The following is an 18,657-nucleotide window of genomic DNA, read 5'->3' as shown; positions in this document are numbered from 1 at the left end:
CCTGCAACACGCAGTCCACAGCTCCCAGGGCAGTGCTATCCCCGCCAGCTCCTGCTTTGCGAAGAGCTAAATGACTGCAGAAGTGACGAGAAGAGGCTGCTGTACTTCAGGCTGGAAATCCTAAGGTTGCGAATGCGTGGAAAAGCACAGCATCTTCCTCTTCACAGCAACATGTTTTCATGGACGGATCAAATCTGCCCCTTCCCCTGACTCCTTTCTCCCCTTCGGCTGCGGCGCTCTCCATTGTAGTCCCCGCAGCCTTCGCATCGTTGAGCAACTCGCCAAGCTGTCCTTTGCCAGCACAGTGCAATTGCAGAAGCACAACTGATGGTCTCCTTGGTAAAGCAGCACACCCTGGGCGATGCGCTGGGGCAGATGCGCTTGTGGTGTCAAACCAAATTGCTTCGCAAAGGGCCGACATGTCGCAATCTTCCTTTCAACCTCCCGTCTGCTGCTGCGATACAATACCTACTCCAACTGTTCGCAATTAAAACATGACCAAAGATTTGACCGCTCTGAATGATACAGATTATCAGCAGCAACAACAAAAAAGGGAAGTGCACAATTGTTTTCTTTTCAAAAGCTTTTAATAGGACACATTTGTTTTTGTCATTTGTAAAGATTTACACTCATTTTTTGTCTTTTTTTCTTTTTTTAAAAAGGAACATTTTAACCCAATTTTCCCCATCACTACCACCTTTTGTTGCCCTGACCAAAAGACCTCGTTTTGGCCTATATACCTGATACAGTATAACAATATATTAACTATTAAATACAAAGTTCTATAATATATACTAGGTTGTTACAGACATTGCAATGGTACTGTGCCTATTCTAGTCACCTTGTGTAATAGTGTACATGGGTTATTATAGCCAAAGGGGCAGAAAAGGGGAGACTGGGGCATAGCCTAATTTACAATGGTAACACTTTTGTTTTCTTTTTTTCCTTTTTTTTTTTTTCACCTTGAACACACCTTGTGCTGAGTGCAATCCACAGAAGTCAAAAACAGTGTTTTCGTTGCCCGCCTCCAAAATATCTACAGCATAAACGGCCTGTAACCGAGCTATGAAAAATCAGTTCTATGTGCGAGGGGCTGCAAGAATGGAATTTACATTTTTCCAGACATGTCTGCAATCTCTCTTTCCCCGTGTGTCAGACTGGCAATAGCAGAATACCCTCCTCCCACCGGTATACAGTAACTCCACAGTAGTAAAGTGCTGGTGTGCTTGAATGAACTGGATAGCCATGCGACTATTTTACCATCGACAGGGGCTGAGTTTTGGGGGTAGATGTCTTATATGGGTACAGTTCTCGAACAGTAATAGCACTGCAATATCGTAGAACTTGAGCTTAGCTGCTTACTTCTAAACGCGACCTGGATGCAGGCTCTGAAACTAGGCTCTACATGTTGCAATACAGTAGGTCTGGCTCCAGGTTTATGAAAAGAAACTTGTAGATAAGAGCTGCTTCTGTTCCCAAGATGCTACGCAGACTTTTAACAATTTCTCTATAGATTTCTACAAAAATATAAAAAATTCTATCAACATAACCATTCTACAGAATTCCTGTGGATTTTGTACATTTTGTTTAAAAAAAGTCAAATTCTATAAAACCCCCCCAAACGGTATTTAAAATTATCTTAAGATTATTGCACACACTGCAGTACATTTGTATTTGTTTTTCAAAAGGGCATCTAGAAAAAACTTATCCGGTTTAGAAAACAAACTATTTTACATGGATTTCTTTTCCTGAATGCATCATCATAGAGTATTTTTTTATTTGCTAGTCTTTACTGAATAGTTACGTATGATGTAAACTTTTTGTTACTTCCACAAACCTCGTCAGTGGGCAAAACCCCAAGTATTGGAAATAGAAGAGCCGTTAGGCTTTCTGTTACATTTGGAGCTGAGCATTGGATTACCATCACATCACCGTTTTGTGCCATGATTTCAAGCTAAAATGTTGCATGTTGTTTTTGTAAGGAAGGAACTGTATGAGTAGTATCATTCCAGCTATACAAACACACTCCTAATCATTAAGGAACCAGGGTTGGCAATTTTGGTGGCCTAGCTATTTTTCCAAATTATTTAGTACATGTGAAAGGCAAAGCTAAGGCTCATTACGAGTGTAAAACCAAAAAGGGGTTAAGAATATTTCTCAGGCTTAATACACTGCAGTTTTATTATTTCCTTAAATATGATCGGGGGGAAGAACTGATGAAAGGTTTGTTTGAAATCATTGCTTTAAACGGGCTTAACTCTGGATTTGGACTGGCATATCAAAGAGAGCGGTCTCCGTATGGGCCCATGTTGAAGAGGGGAAAAATGTCCCAGGCAAGAATTAATCTAACTGCAGTAAATAGTACAGAATGTTAATCCTCCTACTTCAAATACACTGATTGGCTGACTTCCCACTGAAAGCCTTTATATTTCTGCAGGACATGTAAATCAATAGGGATTGTTTATAGAGTAAACGTCCTCAAGTGAAAATAAAGGAGCTTGAGACCTCACATGGGCTGTTAGGTATGAACAGCATCTTCTTGTACATATACTTGAAGCTAATGCAGATACATGTAGTCGTAACAGTCTAATCTCTGAATGGATAAAAGGCTGTACATCAACATGTTGTAGTGATTTGAAAAGATCAGTAGTTCTCAAAAAGTTACAAACTCCCGACTTGACAGAATTAGCACAAATCCTCCTCTTACTTGCGCTGGTTTAAAGACATGATCCAGCAAAGCCTTATCCATGCACGCAGTTTTAAACCTGTGACTATTCCCACACTTCAAACCATGCCTGCAGAGTCTTATTTAGCCTACATCTTAATGTGATTTCATGGAAGTTGAGTGAAGTTAATGCCTGGTTTCCACCAGTTGTGTGAAGAGTGGGAGGTGTCGAACCAGGCCAACCTCTCTTGATTTTCAGGCTGTGCTGTCCAGTTTTACAGATTGCTTTTTGCAGAGGGCGTTAGCACAGAAGCAAACAGTTAATTTCTGAGATGACTGACATTAAGGACATGTTATAAAGTAAGGACATGAATTCCATTTTTATCTACTTTTTATCACGATGTTGCTGCTTAAGGCTTTTGATAGATTGGAAATAAAATTACAGTCAGGGTCATGTAAATTAACTCTAGCAGTGACAGCAAAAAACCTGACTTTCTAAACTTAAAATCAACAGTCATTTCAGTACCTACAGACTTTCTTACATGTATTCTGTAAAATAACTTGCAGTAGGCCTTGATTCTGTCGAACACATAAGCATATGATTTTAATTATCAAGAATTACTTAAATACGATCAACCTCAAGGCAGTTTAAGCAAGAGCTTAACTTTAAACATGTGCTTAAGCCCACTGCTGTGTCATGACTGCACTGAATTCACCCACTGCAAATCTTAAACACAGCCTTGCTCTCCTTTTTGCACGGTGCAGAAAGGAGGAGCTCCACTGCCGACAGTGGGCTGACAGAGGTGTAAAACTCAGCAAAAGAAACAGTCTGTCTCGAAGACACTGGAAAAACATCTCAGAAGTGACCACAGGCTTTTCTTGCCTCAGTTTCCTAGGCACGTATGAAAATTATCCACTGACATGATTTTGTGAGTCACCAGTGGATGATCTATAATACCCTTTCGTAATTCAGTATTGTGTACCGTTAAATAGCTCTACATTCACCATCTTCAGACATCTATCATCATGTTGTACCTTCCTGGGTTTGTACACCTGCTTTTACTCTGGATGTCGATTTTATGCAAGATTGGAATATTATTTTGTTAACAAACTGCCACTGCATTTCCATACTACCCAAACAATCTTTTTCCCAGAATATCATTGAAGTCCAAGGGGAAAAATAAATTACATTAAATAATCCTTATTTACTGCTGACTGTGGGATACATTTCCTCTGTAATGCACTAATTGGCTACATTTTGTGCTTTGCAAAACAAAATGAAACCCAAACAAAACAAAACAAAAAAAAGAGAAGGGATTAAATATATATTTTTTAGGTTAAAATATTCATAAAAACCAACTTTATCTCAGAAATATTCTGAGATACATAAAATAGAAGAAAATTAAACGAGTCTTTAGTCACAAAATGTACTACATCCCGCAATACTAGATTCAATTAATTTAATAAAATATAATATACATATAGATTCTGCACATTGTATTGCTTTTACCTAAGCAGAACATATGCTTAAGTAAGCGTGATATAGGTTAACCACTCTTTTAACCAGCTGGTTCTTTAATCTTTCTTTGGAAATTTTTTACCCAGTGCCGTTTTGGAATACAGAGTTTTTTAATTTTTTTTTTTCCTATTACATGAAAGGAAGAAAACATTTGGCACCAACAGAAAAGTAACTCAGGGGTCCATTTCCGTTTGATCAAAGGAAAAGCTAGGAAGTGTCAACAAGTCTTTCTTTGGGGTAGGAGATGTTGACATACTGTCTGGAAGCAACGAATCCCCTATATCCATCGAATCCTTGGACTCACAAGATGGAGCACGCCGTCGCAAGCAAATGTCTCCACTGGCAGGTGAGATGCTGTGAGGTCCTCTAGGTAGTAAACTCTGTCCATCAGGTGGATCTATAGATATACATGGAGGGCTCAGTTTTTTCTTCTGCCGTGTTCCTTGCAAGCCTTCCATTTCACTTACCACCTGACTTATGAAGCCAGAAGAGCTAGACGTGGAATGGTGCTGAGGACTGTTTTCCATTGAACAAATTTCTATTGAATGTCTCCTTTGATCATCTAACCAAGAGGGCGGTTTTTTTAGAAGACCCTGGGTGTCTACACTGTGGTATTTCTTCAGGTCCTTCAATGTAACGTTGCCAGTATTGCCTATGTTCCTCTTAGGAGTGAGAGGCTGAACCTCTGAACAGGCACTCGAGGCTGTACAAGTTTCTGAAGTGAAAGGCTCCGAGGAGCTGTTTATTTCAGATACTTCTTGGTCCACTGAATCTCCAGGTGTCTCCTGATAGGAGTCTGCACAAGCACACGATGCTGGTGCCTGCTTTGAAATATTATACTGATTGTGGGAAAGCTGCTGCGTATGAACGCTTGCCCGGCTCCATGCAGCCAACTCTTGCGCTTCTGAGGGCGTCAGAGCCACTGAAGTCTCCTCCTTGGGCACAGCGGGGACATTTGGGTCAGAGAGTTCACTCACCTCGGTGTGGAGATTCTCCTTGCTATCCAAAGAGTCGTTCCTTATAGCCATCTGTATCGGAGCGCAAAGGGATCGGGGAGGAGGGGAGTTGCCAGATGAGAGAGACAGACCAAACAAAGGTTAGTACAAGCAAGGCACAGCATTTACAGGGCACTCAACTCTGCTGAGATACCTCAGCAGAGACCCACTGACTCCTATAACAACCTGTGTTGTGGGTTCTAGCAACTTCCATGCTTCAGACATCTGTGGGTTTGGCCCTGTGTAAGTGACAGCAGAATTTGGCCCTTCATTCTTCGTAAATGGTTGACCTTTAGCTTTCTCCTCTAAGGATGGAGGGCTGCAAAAACAGAATGCCCCCACCCAAACTTAGACATATTCTTGTTATGCAAAGGATGAGGGTCTACAGCAAAGCCCTTTATAATTTTAGCAGCCCAGGTACGAGCGGGAGAGGGAAGATGTGCAAGTGAGCCTGTGTATTCCCTTCTCTAGCTCAGGTGATGCTGAGGGCATGAAGCAGGATCCCCAGAGCCAGTGATGCCAGAGCAACCACGCTCTGCACCAGCATCCAGGCAACAGCCTGTCCTTGGCTTTGGTCCCCAGGCTGGAGCCGCGACTGCACCATCTTATGGCAGGGGAGCTGGAAAAGCTGGAGTCCAAAGCTGGACTAATAATAATAATAATAATAATAATAATAATAATAATAATAATCTGTAATTATTTCAACTTACTCTGATGCTTGAGTTCAGGCTTCCTAAGGCACATTTTGCCTTGGCTGTCTTGAGCCGTATGCAGCATCAGTGCCGGCTGGCAGAGAACCTATGGCATGTTTTGAAGGCTTTGTTTTTTTCACTGCACTGCATCCCCTTGTCAAAAGGGTTTATAAATCAGCCACATTAACTGGCCCTTAAAGGCAGAGTCTCAGTTTGAGAAGACTCTTAAATGATCTTAAAGATTAGAAACTTTACAGAGAAATTTAGAGGAAATGCGTACAGCTGGTCTCAGTCTTTTAGAGAAGTGTAAGGAGATGAAATTCCTCGTACTAAGGAATGCTTTTGTGACAAATCACCCCAAAAGGATCTTAGAATTTATATAAAAATTGTCCCACAAGGATCGTTTGAGCCAAATGATCTGTATTCAGGCAACGCTCTCATCAGCTGCAGTATGCACATGTGTGCGCGCAGAAACACGAGAGTCTATTGCTACATCTGCACATTGGGCTCCCTTTGTCGTCTGTGAGAGTTGAGAGAATACTTAATACGGCAAACAATTTTGTCCAATGCTGGTGAATCCTTTCTAGTTAAAATTTTACAGCATAATACTGGCAACTAACCACAGTCAAGAGTGGAGCTAATTCTGGTCTCCTCAATGCCAATAGTTTTAGTGAGTGTTTGGGAGAAGAAATCATGTTCATATCCTGAGAAGAGACACAGACCACAGAAAAGTATAATACAGAAGCAAAAAGTAATTATTGTCATTACTTTTGCTTGTACACCAACCTGTGTTGCATACAACGACAGTATTAGTCACCACCAGCTCTTTCTTTCCCTATGATACAGGCATCTTTGGTAGTTGTTAGCAGTAACTGTTTGTACAAATGTTTTACTGGTTTGTTTCAAAATAAAAGGACCCTCTGCCATCCCATTGGGGTGTACACCTGTAGTAGCCACAGCTTGGTGTGGGCTACACCTTGGATACACAGTCCTGGAACCAGAAAATCAATATATTTTTCATTTCAGGTAGAATTCCCCTGAAGAAAAGCTTTTGTGCGATGCACTGCCAAGGAGCGTATTCCTCAGCAGGGAATGTTCTCTCAAAGCATCCGATCCACTCATCTTCATCTGCGAGTGCATCGCTAATTGTCACACTTTCCAGAGTCTAAACTGCACGTTACTGTGGGGACTGTGTTCACTCTCCAGCACTCTGGAGGGAAAGGGAGGTTAAACACACAGGTTTTAATGATGGAGAAAAGTGCACGGACCAGGTATGTGGTGGACAAGATTTATCTATACACAAATTTAGGAAAGGAGAGGGGACAAGGGGGAAGGGAAAGGAAAGAAAGAAAAGAAAACAAGTCAGAATTACATGCAATATATGTAACAGTAAGGAAAAATGGGTACTGCAAACCAAAATGCTTTGCTAGTTTGGGCTATTGTGATGTGCTAGTAACAAATTAGTAGTGGCAATAAAAGGAGCCAAGCAGAGAGCACTTGAGCAAGCAGAAATGCCGGGGGTGTAAAGGGAATTTTGCCTCTTTAAGGACTAAGTTTCACAGTGTCTGGCCATCTAGATTGCAATTAACAGCAACAGCAATGCTGCCCTGTTGCCAGAACAACCTTACTGCTCCCATTAGCCACATTGGGAGCTCCTTGCTACTCGGGAGCATGCCCAAGGCAACACCTCACTAACCTTCGGAGGGATCTGTCCGGCTCGTGGACCATATCTGCTCACTGTCCCAAAGCTCTTTTCTCTCTGAAATGTCACTCCAAGAGCATGCTTATGTCACCGCATGAGCAGAGAGAGGAGCGAGGGGAATAAATTAAACATACGAAAAGGTTTAGAAAAAGAAGCCTTCAAAGGTATGAACAAAATTAGGCTGAGGAAGATGGCTAACATGGTAATTTATTCTAGATAGATCAGTTCAAAAGGATGGGTCTGTTATTCATTAGAAAGCAAGAGAGAGTGGTTATGAACTGGAATCATGACATCAATTAGTTTCCCCATTAGCAGTGATTGGGGTAGCTGGCCAGCCCTGTGCAAACGAATACATGCTAGGAATTTCTTATGTCAATTTAGTCTTACCGACTAATGTAATTGTTAACCTTGGTACTTCACATTCATTTTTAGAGCTTAATGAATCAACTGTCTAATTTGTCAATGTTGATTAAAAGATGAAAGAAATGGGAATATTTTCATGCAGGAGAGAAATTGCTTTTGAAAAAATAGAACTGATCTATTTTGTGTATATAAAATCAGGCGTGAAAATACTGAAGAAAGCAGAGTTTGGGAATCAGACATGCCTCTGGTCCTGGTCCAGCTGCACAATGAAATATGCTTAAAAATGTGAGAGTGAAGCACAAGTTTAAGTATTTTACTAAAAAAGATAAATTTAAACTTATGCTTCCAATCAACCAGACTGGAATCTTTGATTAGATCTCTTAGGTCTTTGGTTGAATCAGGATTTAAATCAACGCCAGGCAAAAACCAGAGATAAAACCAGTTGCAAAATATAATGTGTTCTGTTTTGCGTATACTCAAACATTTCAAAAGCACACAGGAGGTTCAACAGGATCTTAATTTTCAATTCTCACTGTAAAAACAGTATGCTTTCCATGATGGTTTTGCATACGAGATATCCAGCTTCCTTTGAACAGTTTTCCCCTTTCGAGAAACCAGAGGAGCCAGAGGAAGGGTGGCCTGGGATGGATTCTGCAGTCCTGTGTCCCTTCAAGCACTGAGAAAATCACAGCAGTTAAGAATTAGTTCCTTAACCCCAATGAGCCCCTAGGGAGCATTTGGCTGCATTTATGAAGAGGACTGAAAAAAATAAAGTGCTAACAATGTGGAGAACATTTAGGCATGTTGCCAAAGGAGATGATACTCATCATGCACGTTCTTTGGAGGCTCCTGGATGGCTTTCAGATCAAAATCCATCAACCTTTTTGTTATTTCTGTAGGAGAACTACAGTTCTCCGGAGGTTTCTCTGTGAATCCCTCCTTGAATTTAAAGCATGGTTAACCTGGAAACACGACAATATAAAACCTCAGCAGGTTCACGATCATAAGTCTGCTTACCTGTCTGCGGAGCAGCCTTTCAGCAGAAGGAGAGTGCACCTGCTGGGAAACCTGGGGTTTGCTGTCCCTCACCAAATGGTCATGAGCTCTTACGTGGTGAAAATGGTCTTTTGGAATTTGCAGGAGAGAGCTCGTGTCCGCCGGCTGCGACTGCACCGATGCCTTTGAACCTTGCAAGAGGGAGAAGAGACAGAAATGTGACATGTTCATCTGGGGATTGCATCCCAATCTCAATGACCTTTCAGGGAAAACTGCTCCGTTGCACCTTGGACCAGACAGGCATGGCAAACCCACTGCATTCAGCAACTGGCTGTCCATGATCGGGAAAAAACTCCCACCTACTAACAAATTATTCCAAAATTGTCTATTATTTCATTTTTCTTGGCATTTTCCCCTGATACAACTGGGACCAGCTCCTGTTAAGAACAGAAGATGATGAACTAGAAGTTCATCTGGACTGGCAATTTCTACATCCTTGCCTTAGGGCCAATAACTTTGCAGGCAACCACACATCTTAGCACCACAAGGATCTGACTTAGAAAAGGATGTCTCCGTACCTCAGCGTATGCGGAGACCGACTGCTGGGATCTCAAAACTGCATGCTGGAAATGAAGTGAAAGGGAACGGCACCTGGCAGCTTTCAAGGCTAGTTTTACAAAGCGTCCCAGGAGAAGGAAATACATACTCTCCAGCCTCTTTCTGACCCTTTGTGGTTGCTGGCTACTTCTTCTAAAAGGTTTGAAACTCTGCATGTTCCCCCCCCACCAGGCTCAACATTTTTCAAAACAATTCATTTAACCTGGACCGCATCCCAGAGAATCTCATTTGTCCTGGAATCTTTCCCAGAACAACAGCCCCATTACGAAGGAGTATTCAAACAAATACCTCCTGCAAGTGCCAGTGTTTCTGACAACAAAACCTTTCTCAGCTTGAAATATTATGGCTTAGTTGTGGTGATTTATTAGAGGCGCCTGACACCTTTTGCTATCTTCACAGTACTTTATAATATTACAAACTGTAAACAGGTAGGGGCGACTTCCCCCACCCTGAAAAGCAGTGACATTGTAGGTGGAACAGGACAATGATGCATATGCCAAGATCTGGGCACCTTACCCACCTCTGAGCACTTTGGCTCGCTTAAGACAATTGGAATTTCACCAGCAGGAGAAAAACACAAAAGGTTTAATTGCTTAATGTGGTTATGAATAAGACATCAGCTTTACCTTCCCAAAATACTTCTCCTACCTCTCAGTGGAACAGTTTTTCCTGCGGATTTACAAGGGTGCAATGCCTGCCCCTGCCCAAGCCAGGGCTGTCAGATGGGGCTATTCAGTTCTCCAAGCTGGAAGTGCAATCTTGAAGAAAGAAGGGACTCAGAAATTACCCACATTTTGGTCAAGTTGATGTGTTTTTTGTTCAAGACAGGGCAAATGCATCCGAATTAAGGGTCAAAAATGCAGCACTGGAAACTCCCTCTGTAGCAAATGGGATTCTTTCGTATGGTCAGGGATTATAACTCCAAGGAATTTCTTGGCTGTTAGAGAGAGCCATAAATTCTGGCTCCACTGAAGGTAATGGGAGTTTTGGTATTGACTTCAGTGGGATTTGACCAGGATTTTAGCTGCACCTTTTGCATTATGTGCAAACAGGTTCTTCAAAGGACAGCTCTTGACCTTGAAAATTTTGTATTATGGCAGTGATTTCTCACAACTCCAGATTCATCTTCCTCCGTTGTGTCCGCATTTTTTTTTTCTGCTGTTCAACAGTCACTATTCATCCAAATTCTTATTACTATGCAAATTTCAACATCTTATTTCTAATCTGTTCAAATCTCCTACCATTCTGAACGGTGCTGAAATTATGTTCTACTTAGAGGCTTTCAAATGACAATGCTTGTAAAAACTTCTCTGTCTTATCTGTGACAAATGTCTAAAATGATGGCACGTACAGAAGAATTAAAGACAGCTACATTCACTTACCAGCAGAAGGTAACCCCTAGCAGACAGAGTAAATGAAAGCACATTGATAAGCACCGGGAGGCAGCTGCAAGTACAGGTAGAGAGGTGCGGATAGAGAGAGAGCCCTTGGTATCTGCAATACGCTGTATCTAAGAATATCTCTGAATTTAGCTCTAAGGCGTATATCCCAACCACGCACACTGGGAAGGAAAATTCTGCACTCTCTCATTTTTCCATTCATCTCACATTAAGATCTCTCTCAATTCAGCATGTTTATGTTCATTTTACAAGCATTTAAAGACACCATTTTCCCATCTTTCACAAGTGTTCCCATACAGAGCTTCCAAAACCTCCTAGAATAGGTACTGCTGCAAAAAAACAGACATGAGGAAGTATTTTTCTGCTGGGATTTTTGCTCTGGGGCCATAGCTAGCTCAGGTGAGACGGATGGAGCCCAGGCTGTATGGACTGTAACCTTCGGGGAACCAGGCAGGGAGACAATCAGTGTTGAGCCAGGCCAACTGCTCACCGTCACATTGCCAAAAAGTTCAGAGGAAAGGACTTATCTTTAACTGCCTGGGCTCTGTAAGTTGTGGAGGGTCTTTGCAAAGCCATTCCACGGGTCTGGACACCAACACTTCACTGGAAACCAATGGCAATCTCCTGCCTCCTACTGAATAGCTTGGAAAATCCCAGCTATTGCTATATTGGAAAATCCTGCTCTTGTCCCAGCTGACAGATGTGTACCTGACTGGGACTTGTGATGTGCCGGATTCCTCTCGCCCAGGGAGGCAGGGCAGGGGCTGGAGTACGGCGGCTGGAACATGTAGCTGTCATTTGGCAAAGAGTGGGTGCGCCCCACCGAAGGCTTTCTCACGCTCAGCAAGTCCTTGCTGGGAGACAGGGTCAGTGTGTCGTCTTTGGAGCGGAGATCCGCCTACGGGGAAGAAAAACAGTGAGGAAGGAAAACATCACGGGGCGGGAAGAGGAGAAGTGCCCAGAAACGCTAGCGACAGCCATTGCAATCAGTATGGCACGATGGGCATGCACATCGTCAGTATGTACAAGTTGCACGAATGGATCTACCAGGAGGCTATACCCCTCATTTTGTATTGTCAATAAATTGTCACACAGAATGAACCACAGAAACAGAGGAAGCAACACTGTAGTAATAAACCATGACTATTTCAGGGATATGCAAAGAAGGCATCATGCCTCAAGGCCGACAAAGGTCACATGCTTTGCATAACTTTGATCCTCTGCAATAACAGTAAAGCTCTCTCTATGTGCCCTCACCAGCAACTCAGACTTTTGCAAAGGTGAGTAGTTTCTTCTTCTAACAATAAAAAAAAAAAACCCAACAAAAACTAGTTTACAGAAAATATTCTATATTCTGGCTCCCAGCACAATTTTATTGGTTTTTCTTTTTACGTAATGAATAACTAAACCCATTTTATTGAAAGGGATATCTAAACCTACTGCTTCAGGGTTAAAGCCATTCTCTAATTAGAAGGGATCTAATGCAAGCGAGGGTTATTGTATATGTGCGGACTGTGGAGATTTTGCAGCCAAAGAGTCTCTTGGAATGGGCAGCACCAGAGGCAATATCAAATGAGGTGGATTCAGGTCTGATTTCACAAGGAAATATCTCCATCCCAGAAATGTTCTTGGGTGTTACTATGTTGGACAGTATTAGCAAAAATGGAAGCAAAGTCAACTTCCCTGGATATTTCTAATGAAAGAATTATTTCATCTTTAAAAGGTCTCCATTGAAAAACACAGAAATAAGATGTGACACTGTAGTCTGATACAGTATATTGCTGATCATTTTTGGAAAACTTTAAATCTTATTTTCTGACAAATCTCCCCCTCACTCAGTGCATTACAGGTTTTCTGAAATCAACACGGGTTTTTTTCCCAATTTTAGCCTTCAGTCATAAAAAAAAAAATTCACTATGGCATTTCATTTGCACAAGAAACATGATGAGACTGAAAGGAATTTACAAAAAGAAAAAAAAGGAGGAAAAAAGAAGAAAAGGAAAAAAAAGGAAGACCACTGTTGTAAATTTAATGAAGGAAACGGATCTGCATTCTCATGCAGCATTAGTTGCAGTCCTCAGGAACCTGCCAATTTGGATATAGCCTGGATATAGCCCAGATAAGAGAGACTGCAGTCTCCTGATATAGCTCAGGGAAGGAGAGTGAAACCTGTGCTGGTAAAGCTGAGACTTTGGGTTTTGGGAACCTCTCTGTTCCTCCCCTCCCTGCCTTCCCCTTCCGAGCAGTATGTTTATGCTATTTAGGTTTCATATTATTTAGCTAAGCAAAAAAGATGGCCTGAAACCTGAGATTTCAAATTCAAAACCATTTGGATCTGAACACGAGAATTTGGATTCAACATCCTACCCAAACCAACCTTTAATGAACCTTTAGGTTCATTGACAGGATCCAATACCACAGTGGGCTCGCTTCCACTTTCTGGTCATCTCGGGCGAAATCTTGTGAGTGAACTTCATGAAAACCATTTAAAATGGCTGCAAAATGATCTTCCGAGTCCAGCTCACAAACAGAGCAGCAGGAGCACATGACTTTTTGGTTCACTGGTAGTTTTGAAAAACATGTTGTTTTGGCTTGACTGAAAATCAAATCTGAGTTTTCCGTGAACCAAACCAAAATCCCAACCCAAATCTATTTTGAGACAAACAAAACATTCTGAGATATTTTTCAGCTAAAGCTGTGTCTAAATGAAGTATAAAAATACTGCATTTAGAAAATATTTCAATGAAAGCTTGCAGTTTTTCAGGAGTTGGGAAATTATTTTGACCAAAACACTTTGTTGGTATTGACACAAATTCACAAAACGCTTTGTTCAACCTGGTTTTGCTTTTTTTTTTTTGAGAAAAACCGTCTCTCTTGGCTATACCCTTGAGACTTTGCTATGCTGTCAAACAGGTTTGTCTAATCTGATTCAAAACTAGAAGGGCTCTCTCCTCAGTCCAGCTCTCCAGACTAACTAATTTTGAAACAAAATGTCCCATACAAAATGTTAAACGTAGTTTACAAAATCTTTTGCACGTGATGCCATGAAGCATGATGGGAAATATTGTCACGGTTTAAGAGATGTTTCCCAAATAAGTGCTAATTAGGATGACAATTGACCGGAATGGCAGAAAATTTATCAACAACACAAACATCCAAAGGCAGGTACATGAACAGCAACAAAGAAAACAAGAATGATCCAAAAATGTTGGAAGAGGAGTTATGTCTGTTGTACAGCAGAAATAAAGCACTTGACCGCTACACAGCTAAAAATGTCTAATGTTTCAAAGAGGAGATGGTTAAGGCAGGGTTCAAAATACTGGTTATTTCATTCAAAAAGACACGAAATAGTCCAAACTATTTTTTCGCCCCCAGCAGGATGACTGCTAGTAAGAATCCACAAAACAAGCAGCATCTTGGAGAGATCCCCATCTGATATTTGTAAAATAAACAGTCTGGCACCAATCATGCAAAAAGCCTTGTGGTGCCTGCGTTCATAAAGACAAAAATCCATTACAAACCAAAGGGTTGTAGATGACCCCTCAGCAGAGGACACATGAGTCATTAGCTCATGGGTGTCTCTTCCACGCAGCATCACTGATGTGTTTCAGATGGGGAGGAAATTTCAACCTTGACACTTTCCAAAGCATTTTTTTACTATTTATTTTACTTGTAGAAAACACATTGTTTTTACATAAGACGCCAAAGGAAAAATAGAAAGAAATACTTGTTCCTCACAAGGAGCCAAGTTCGTGGACGAGAGTGATACAAACCAGGACCTAATGGCATTAAGGACAATGTCCTGTTCAGGGGAAAGGTTGGTGCTATTTGGAAATGGGCTTGAACTGAAAATGCCATTAGGCAGGTGTAGAGAGGTGGAAGCAGTATTTTGAACCCTGTAAACATCAGACTATACAGCGACCAGTGTATGTACATTGCTTTCCAGAGCATTAAGTAAGTGTGTGTTAGTATCATCAGGAAAAGAGTCATCCGTCAGAGCTAAGGACCAGGACTTTTCAGAGAGAATATCTGACGTCAGAGACAGAGCCTCCATCTCAGCTAGAGGGATCTAAAGGGAGAGATGATTAAGCATAAGAAACCAGGACACAAATCTTTAGGAAAAGAAAAAAAAAATTATCATAATCTAAATACTTCTAGACACTAAAGCAATATCCCTGCAGTGGGAGATGCTACATCATGCACATTGTTACCAGGGACAGAACGTTAAAGAAACGAAATATAACAAAGAAATGGAAAAAAAAGAGCGGGACGTTCATACTTAAATGCTTACCAGTGAGCTGGGAGGGAGTTTAAAACCATACACTAATGCTAGCATTGTATTTTGTTGTTCTCCTGTCTAGATGAAGAAGCAAAACTAACATTACTTTCATACTAAAGATATTTATCCCCTTGGCCATGATCAAATACAAGAGGCTTCAAGATCTTCTGACTTCTCTGAGTTGTTCCTACCCAATACCATGCCGTTTTCTTGGCCTCTAAACTAAGCTGGTTGAGGCCCCGAAGATTCCCCAACACCAAAATCATTTAACAGGTGGGGCATGGAGCGTGCCTTTCCCTGCGCTCTGGGGAGGGTACGGGGACCTCCCCCTCTCCGAGAGGCAGGTGGGACTATAATGAACTTCCTAATGGCTAAAGGGGGACAGGGAGAACCTTAAGGCTTGATTCAAAGTCTGGAAAGGTCAGTGAGTGCCTTGCTGGTGACTTCAGTAGGTTTTGGCCTGCTAAAGAGCCTCCAGTGCCTGGGTAAGCACCAATAACTCTCCTACTAAAAGAACCGCCTGCGTTTTCCAGCCCCCAAATGCCACCCCAGCCCTGGCCCCCAACAGCCGGCTCCGGCTCTGAGCAAACCCGAGCTGGGAATAGGTGCTGCACTGCCACACCGACGCTGTACCGATGCGTCTTGCACAAACGCATCCCCGCTGAAGGCATTCAAGTAATCGGTAAAGATCTTTATCAAAATATTGAAGCTCTCTCCCTAGACACAGAGCTCTTTTTATAAGAAATGTGAAACATCACTTCAGGTCTTGGAGAAAAAGGGGACTGCAGCGTCTCCCCCAGAGCAGCACCCCTGCTGCCAGGCACCGCAAGGAGGGATGCTTGCCCTGAAGTGCGGGCTCAGCCCTCCCCAAATCCCCACCTTGGGTACGTGTCTGAGGCTGGTGCCCGCGGCAGTGGGAGAGCGGCACTGGGGACAGCATTTCACCGGGTAACCTACAGACTTGGCTCACGCTTGCAGGGGCCTCCTGGTCTGGACTAGTCCCAGGTGCTTCCTTTTCATTTCTTACTGTGCTTTTTTTTTTCCTACCCTCTATGCTTGAAAAGTCTTTCAACAGCAATATATCTTCCAAGGGAAACCACAGAGGCCCAGATCTGTTGCACTTAAGTTGTCAGAGGGCTGGATTTTCTCACTCTTAGAAATGGCATCAGTGGTGTGAAATAAACCCAGTGATGAGTGAACCTTGAGAGGCTCAAAACTTCAGCTGAGATAAGGAAGAGGGTCGGGATCCTCTCATCTAACCTTGAGTTTGATATCTCCTCTAACACAGTCATCCGCTGGCAATGGATGAGAGGGACGCTTTGGAGGAGCTCCTGATTTCATACGAGGCTCCCCAAAAAAGCATCGCTGTGAAGGTTGCCAACACAAGGATGGTGATCCCTAGTGGGGACAGATCCAACCCACCGACCGGAGCCCAAGCACATGGGGAAAGGCTGTGCTAGAGCACGGTGGACACCAGCAGCTCCTGCCTGACGGAGCTGCTCCGCTGGGAGCTGCTATTAATCAGGTTGCTTTCAGCAAGTCCCAGCGCTGCTCTAAATTCCTGACTTGCCTGAGAACATGACAAATAGTGTGAACAGAAAAGCCAAAATGTAAACAAAACATCACCCCCTCTTCAGCCTCCCCTCTCCCAAAATTGAGTTTGAAGCCGTCAAAACATTTTGTTGGAAACATTCAACTGATTTATACGGGTTTTAATTACGGGGGAAAAAAATAAAATAGCTTAAATTTTAAAACAAAAAGCTGTTGCAAACTGGAATGCTATATTTTTTCATTACAAAAATGTCAAAACAAAAGCATTTTTTTGCTGCAGCAGCACTTTCTGGTGAAACATGTTGTGACAAAAAATTTCCAAGCAGCTCTCGCTGAGATTCATACTGACCCTCTGCCTTCCCCGCCAAAGCTACCGTCCCTATCCCTCCGGCAATTCTTAGAGGCAACCACTTCCTATAGCTTAATAGACCTCAATCTGGAAAGCGATACACCGCAATCAGAGGGAGACATGTTATCCCGCTATATAAAGATCTGCAGTAGGATTTCATTTTACCTAAGCTTGTTCCTTGCCTCTAATGAACCACTGAGTTGGATAATTTAGAGTGTCAGTGAGCTCATAAATAAGCACACTGATTTAACAAGAAAACTTCTGCTATTTTTAGCCAGAAAGGAAAAAAAAGATAGATCAAGAAATATGGAATTTGCTCAATTCCAACTGCAGGAAAAAATAGGTATGCTTGAATTATTATTATGGTCACTGCTGTGATTTAGGGAAAATATTTGCTCTAAAGAATAACACGCTTGAGAAAGTAGGTATTTTATTCTAAGAAGTAAATGAACTAATTTTAAACAAGTGTTACAGCCTCTGTTCGAGAAAGCACTGGAGCACACAATTACTTAAGTACATCATTAAGAGCTGCCTTGCCTTCTAAATTCAGTTTAGATCAGAGATGAGGATCTAGTTTACAATGACCCACTTGCAAGAAGCCTCTTTAGGAAAATCATTCAAAACTGGATTTTCATGCAGTGTAAGTAGGCACAAAATGTAGAGATCATTTTATGATCCCCAGCAGCCCAGGCTCTGCTCTGGGAAAACCTCACACCGTACTCCAGGCTCTGCAGACGTGTCCTGACATTGCTACGGAGCCCTGGTTAGGAGCAAGAAGCCAAACACAAGAACCCCATTGAAGGATGAAGATGGGATTTTGTACATTTTTCCTTACAACACTCATGAACAGTAAATCCCAATGAAAAACTTCTTACTGTGTTGAAGAGGGAAACTCAGAGCCTGTACTTTTCCTCTTGCATTTATATACAATACCATAAACCAAAATATTATCTCAACTCCCACAGAAAAAGCCAAAATGACTTATGCTTCAAAATCCCTGTGAGTGCATTACATAAAATAAATAACTTTAACTCTTTATTAAAGGTCTCAGTCAAATCAAGTTTGGATGGAGACTTTGCAGGAAATTAGGAATATTAACCTGGTTCTCAGAGTTGTAATATTCGGGAGCTGGGAGGGCATAATGATGGCACACAGAGCCTGACAGGTTGTCCATCAGCTTCAGCTCTCCTTCCAGAGATTCCTGGATCAGCAGTGATATGGTATCAAACAAGTGCCTTTCCTAGGAGGGGTGGTGTATAGCATGCAGAAAGAGAGCAAGCCGAAAAGAGAGAGGAAAAAAGCGAGGGACAGAGACAGAGAGAAAAAAGGACAGTGTATAAAACCCAACAAACAAAAGGGAGAAAAAAACACCAGAATAGAAGGCAGGGCGGGGGGGAAGATGGAAACGTTCAGGGAGAACAGCAGTAACAGAAACAAGGGGACAGGAGAGGTGAGGCAGGAGAGGAGAGAGAACAGTGCAGTAATATCACGGTGAGCAGTGACAGCTTTCTCAGACATTGCTAGAGAC

General features: G+C 42.2%; 1 protein-coding gene across 13 annotated transcripts in view; it reads right to left on the bottom strand.

Moving 5' to 3' along the window:
* Positions 1-578: 578 nt before the first annotated feature.
* CACNA1G (calcium voltage-gated channel subunit alpha1 G) overlaps positions 579-18,657 on the bottom strand; it is a 152,380-nt gene continuing 134,301 nt past the window's right edge. For 11 of the 13 annotated variants that reach the window (XM_076354083.1, XM_076354085.1, XM_076354089.1 and 8 more), the window contains 3 exons: positions 11,659-11,848; positions 8,954-9,123; positions 579-5,212 (listed from right to left, as the gene is read on the bottom strand). In XM_076354083.1, coding sequence (XP_076210198.1) covers positions 4,358-5,212; positions 8,954-9,123; positions 11,659-11,848 — 1,215 coding nt within the window. In that variant the 3' untranslated portion in view covers positions 579-4,357. Of the gene's footprint in view, positions 5,213-8,953; positions 9,124-11,658; positions 11,849-14,884; positions 15,020-18,228; positions 18,370-18,657 lie in introns of all 13 variants that reach the window. The other 2 variants (XM_076354096.1, XM_076354086.1) reach the window with 2 other exon arrangements.

Source organism: Aptenodytes patagonicus, chromosome 16 (genome assembly GCF_965638725.1).
Source record: "Aptenodytes patagonicus chromosome 16, bAptPat1.pri.cur, whole genome shotgun sequence".
NCBI lineage: Eukaryota > Metazoa > Chordata > Aves > Sphenisciformes > Spheniscidae > Aptenodytes > Aptenodytes patagonicus.
This window is presented reverse-complemented; position numbering and strand designations above follow the sequence as displayed.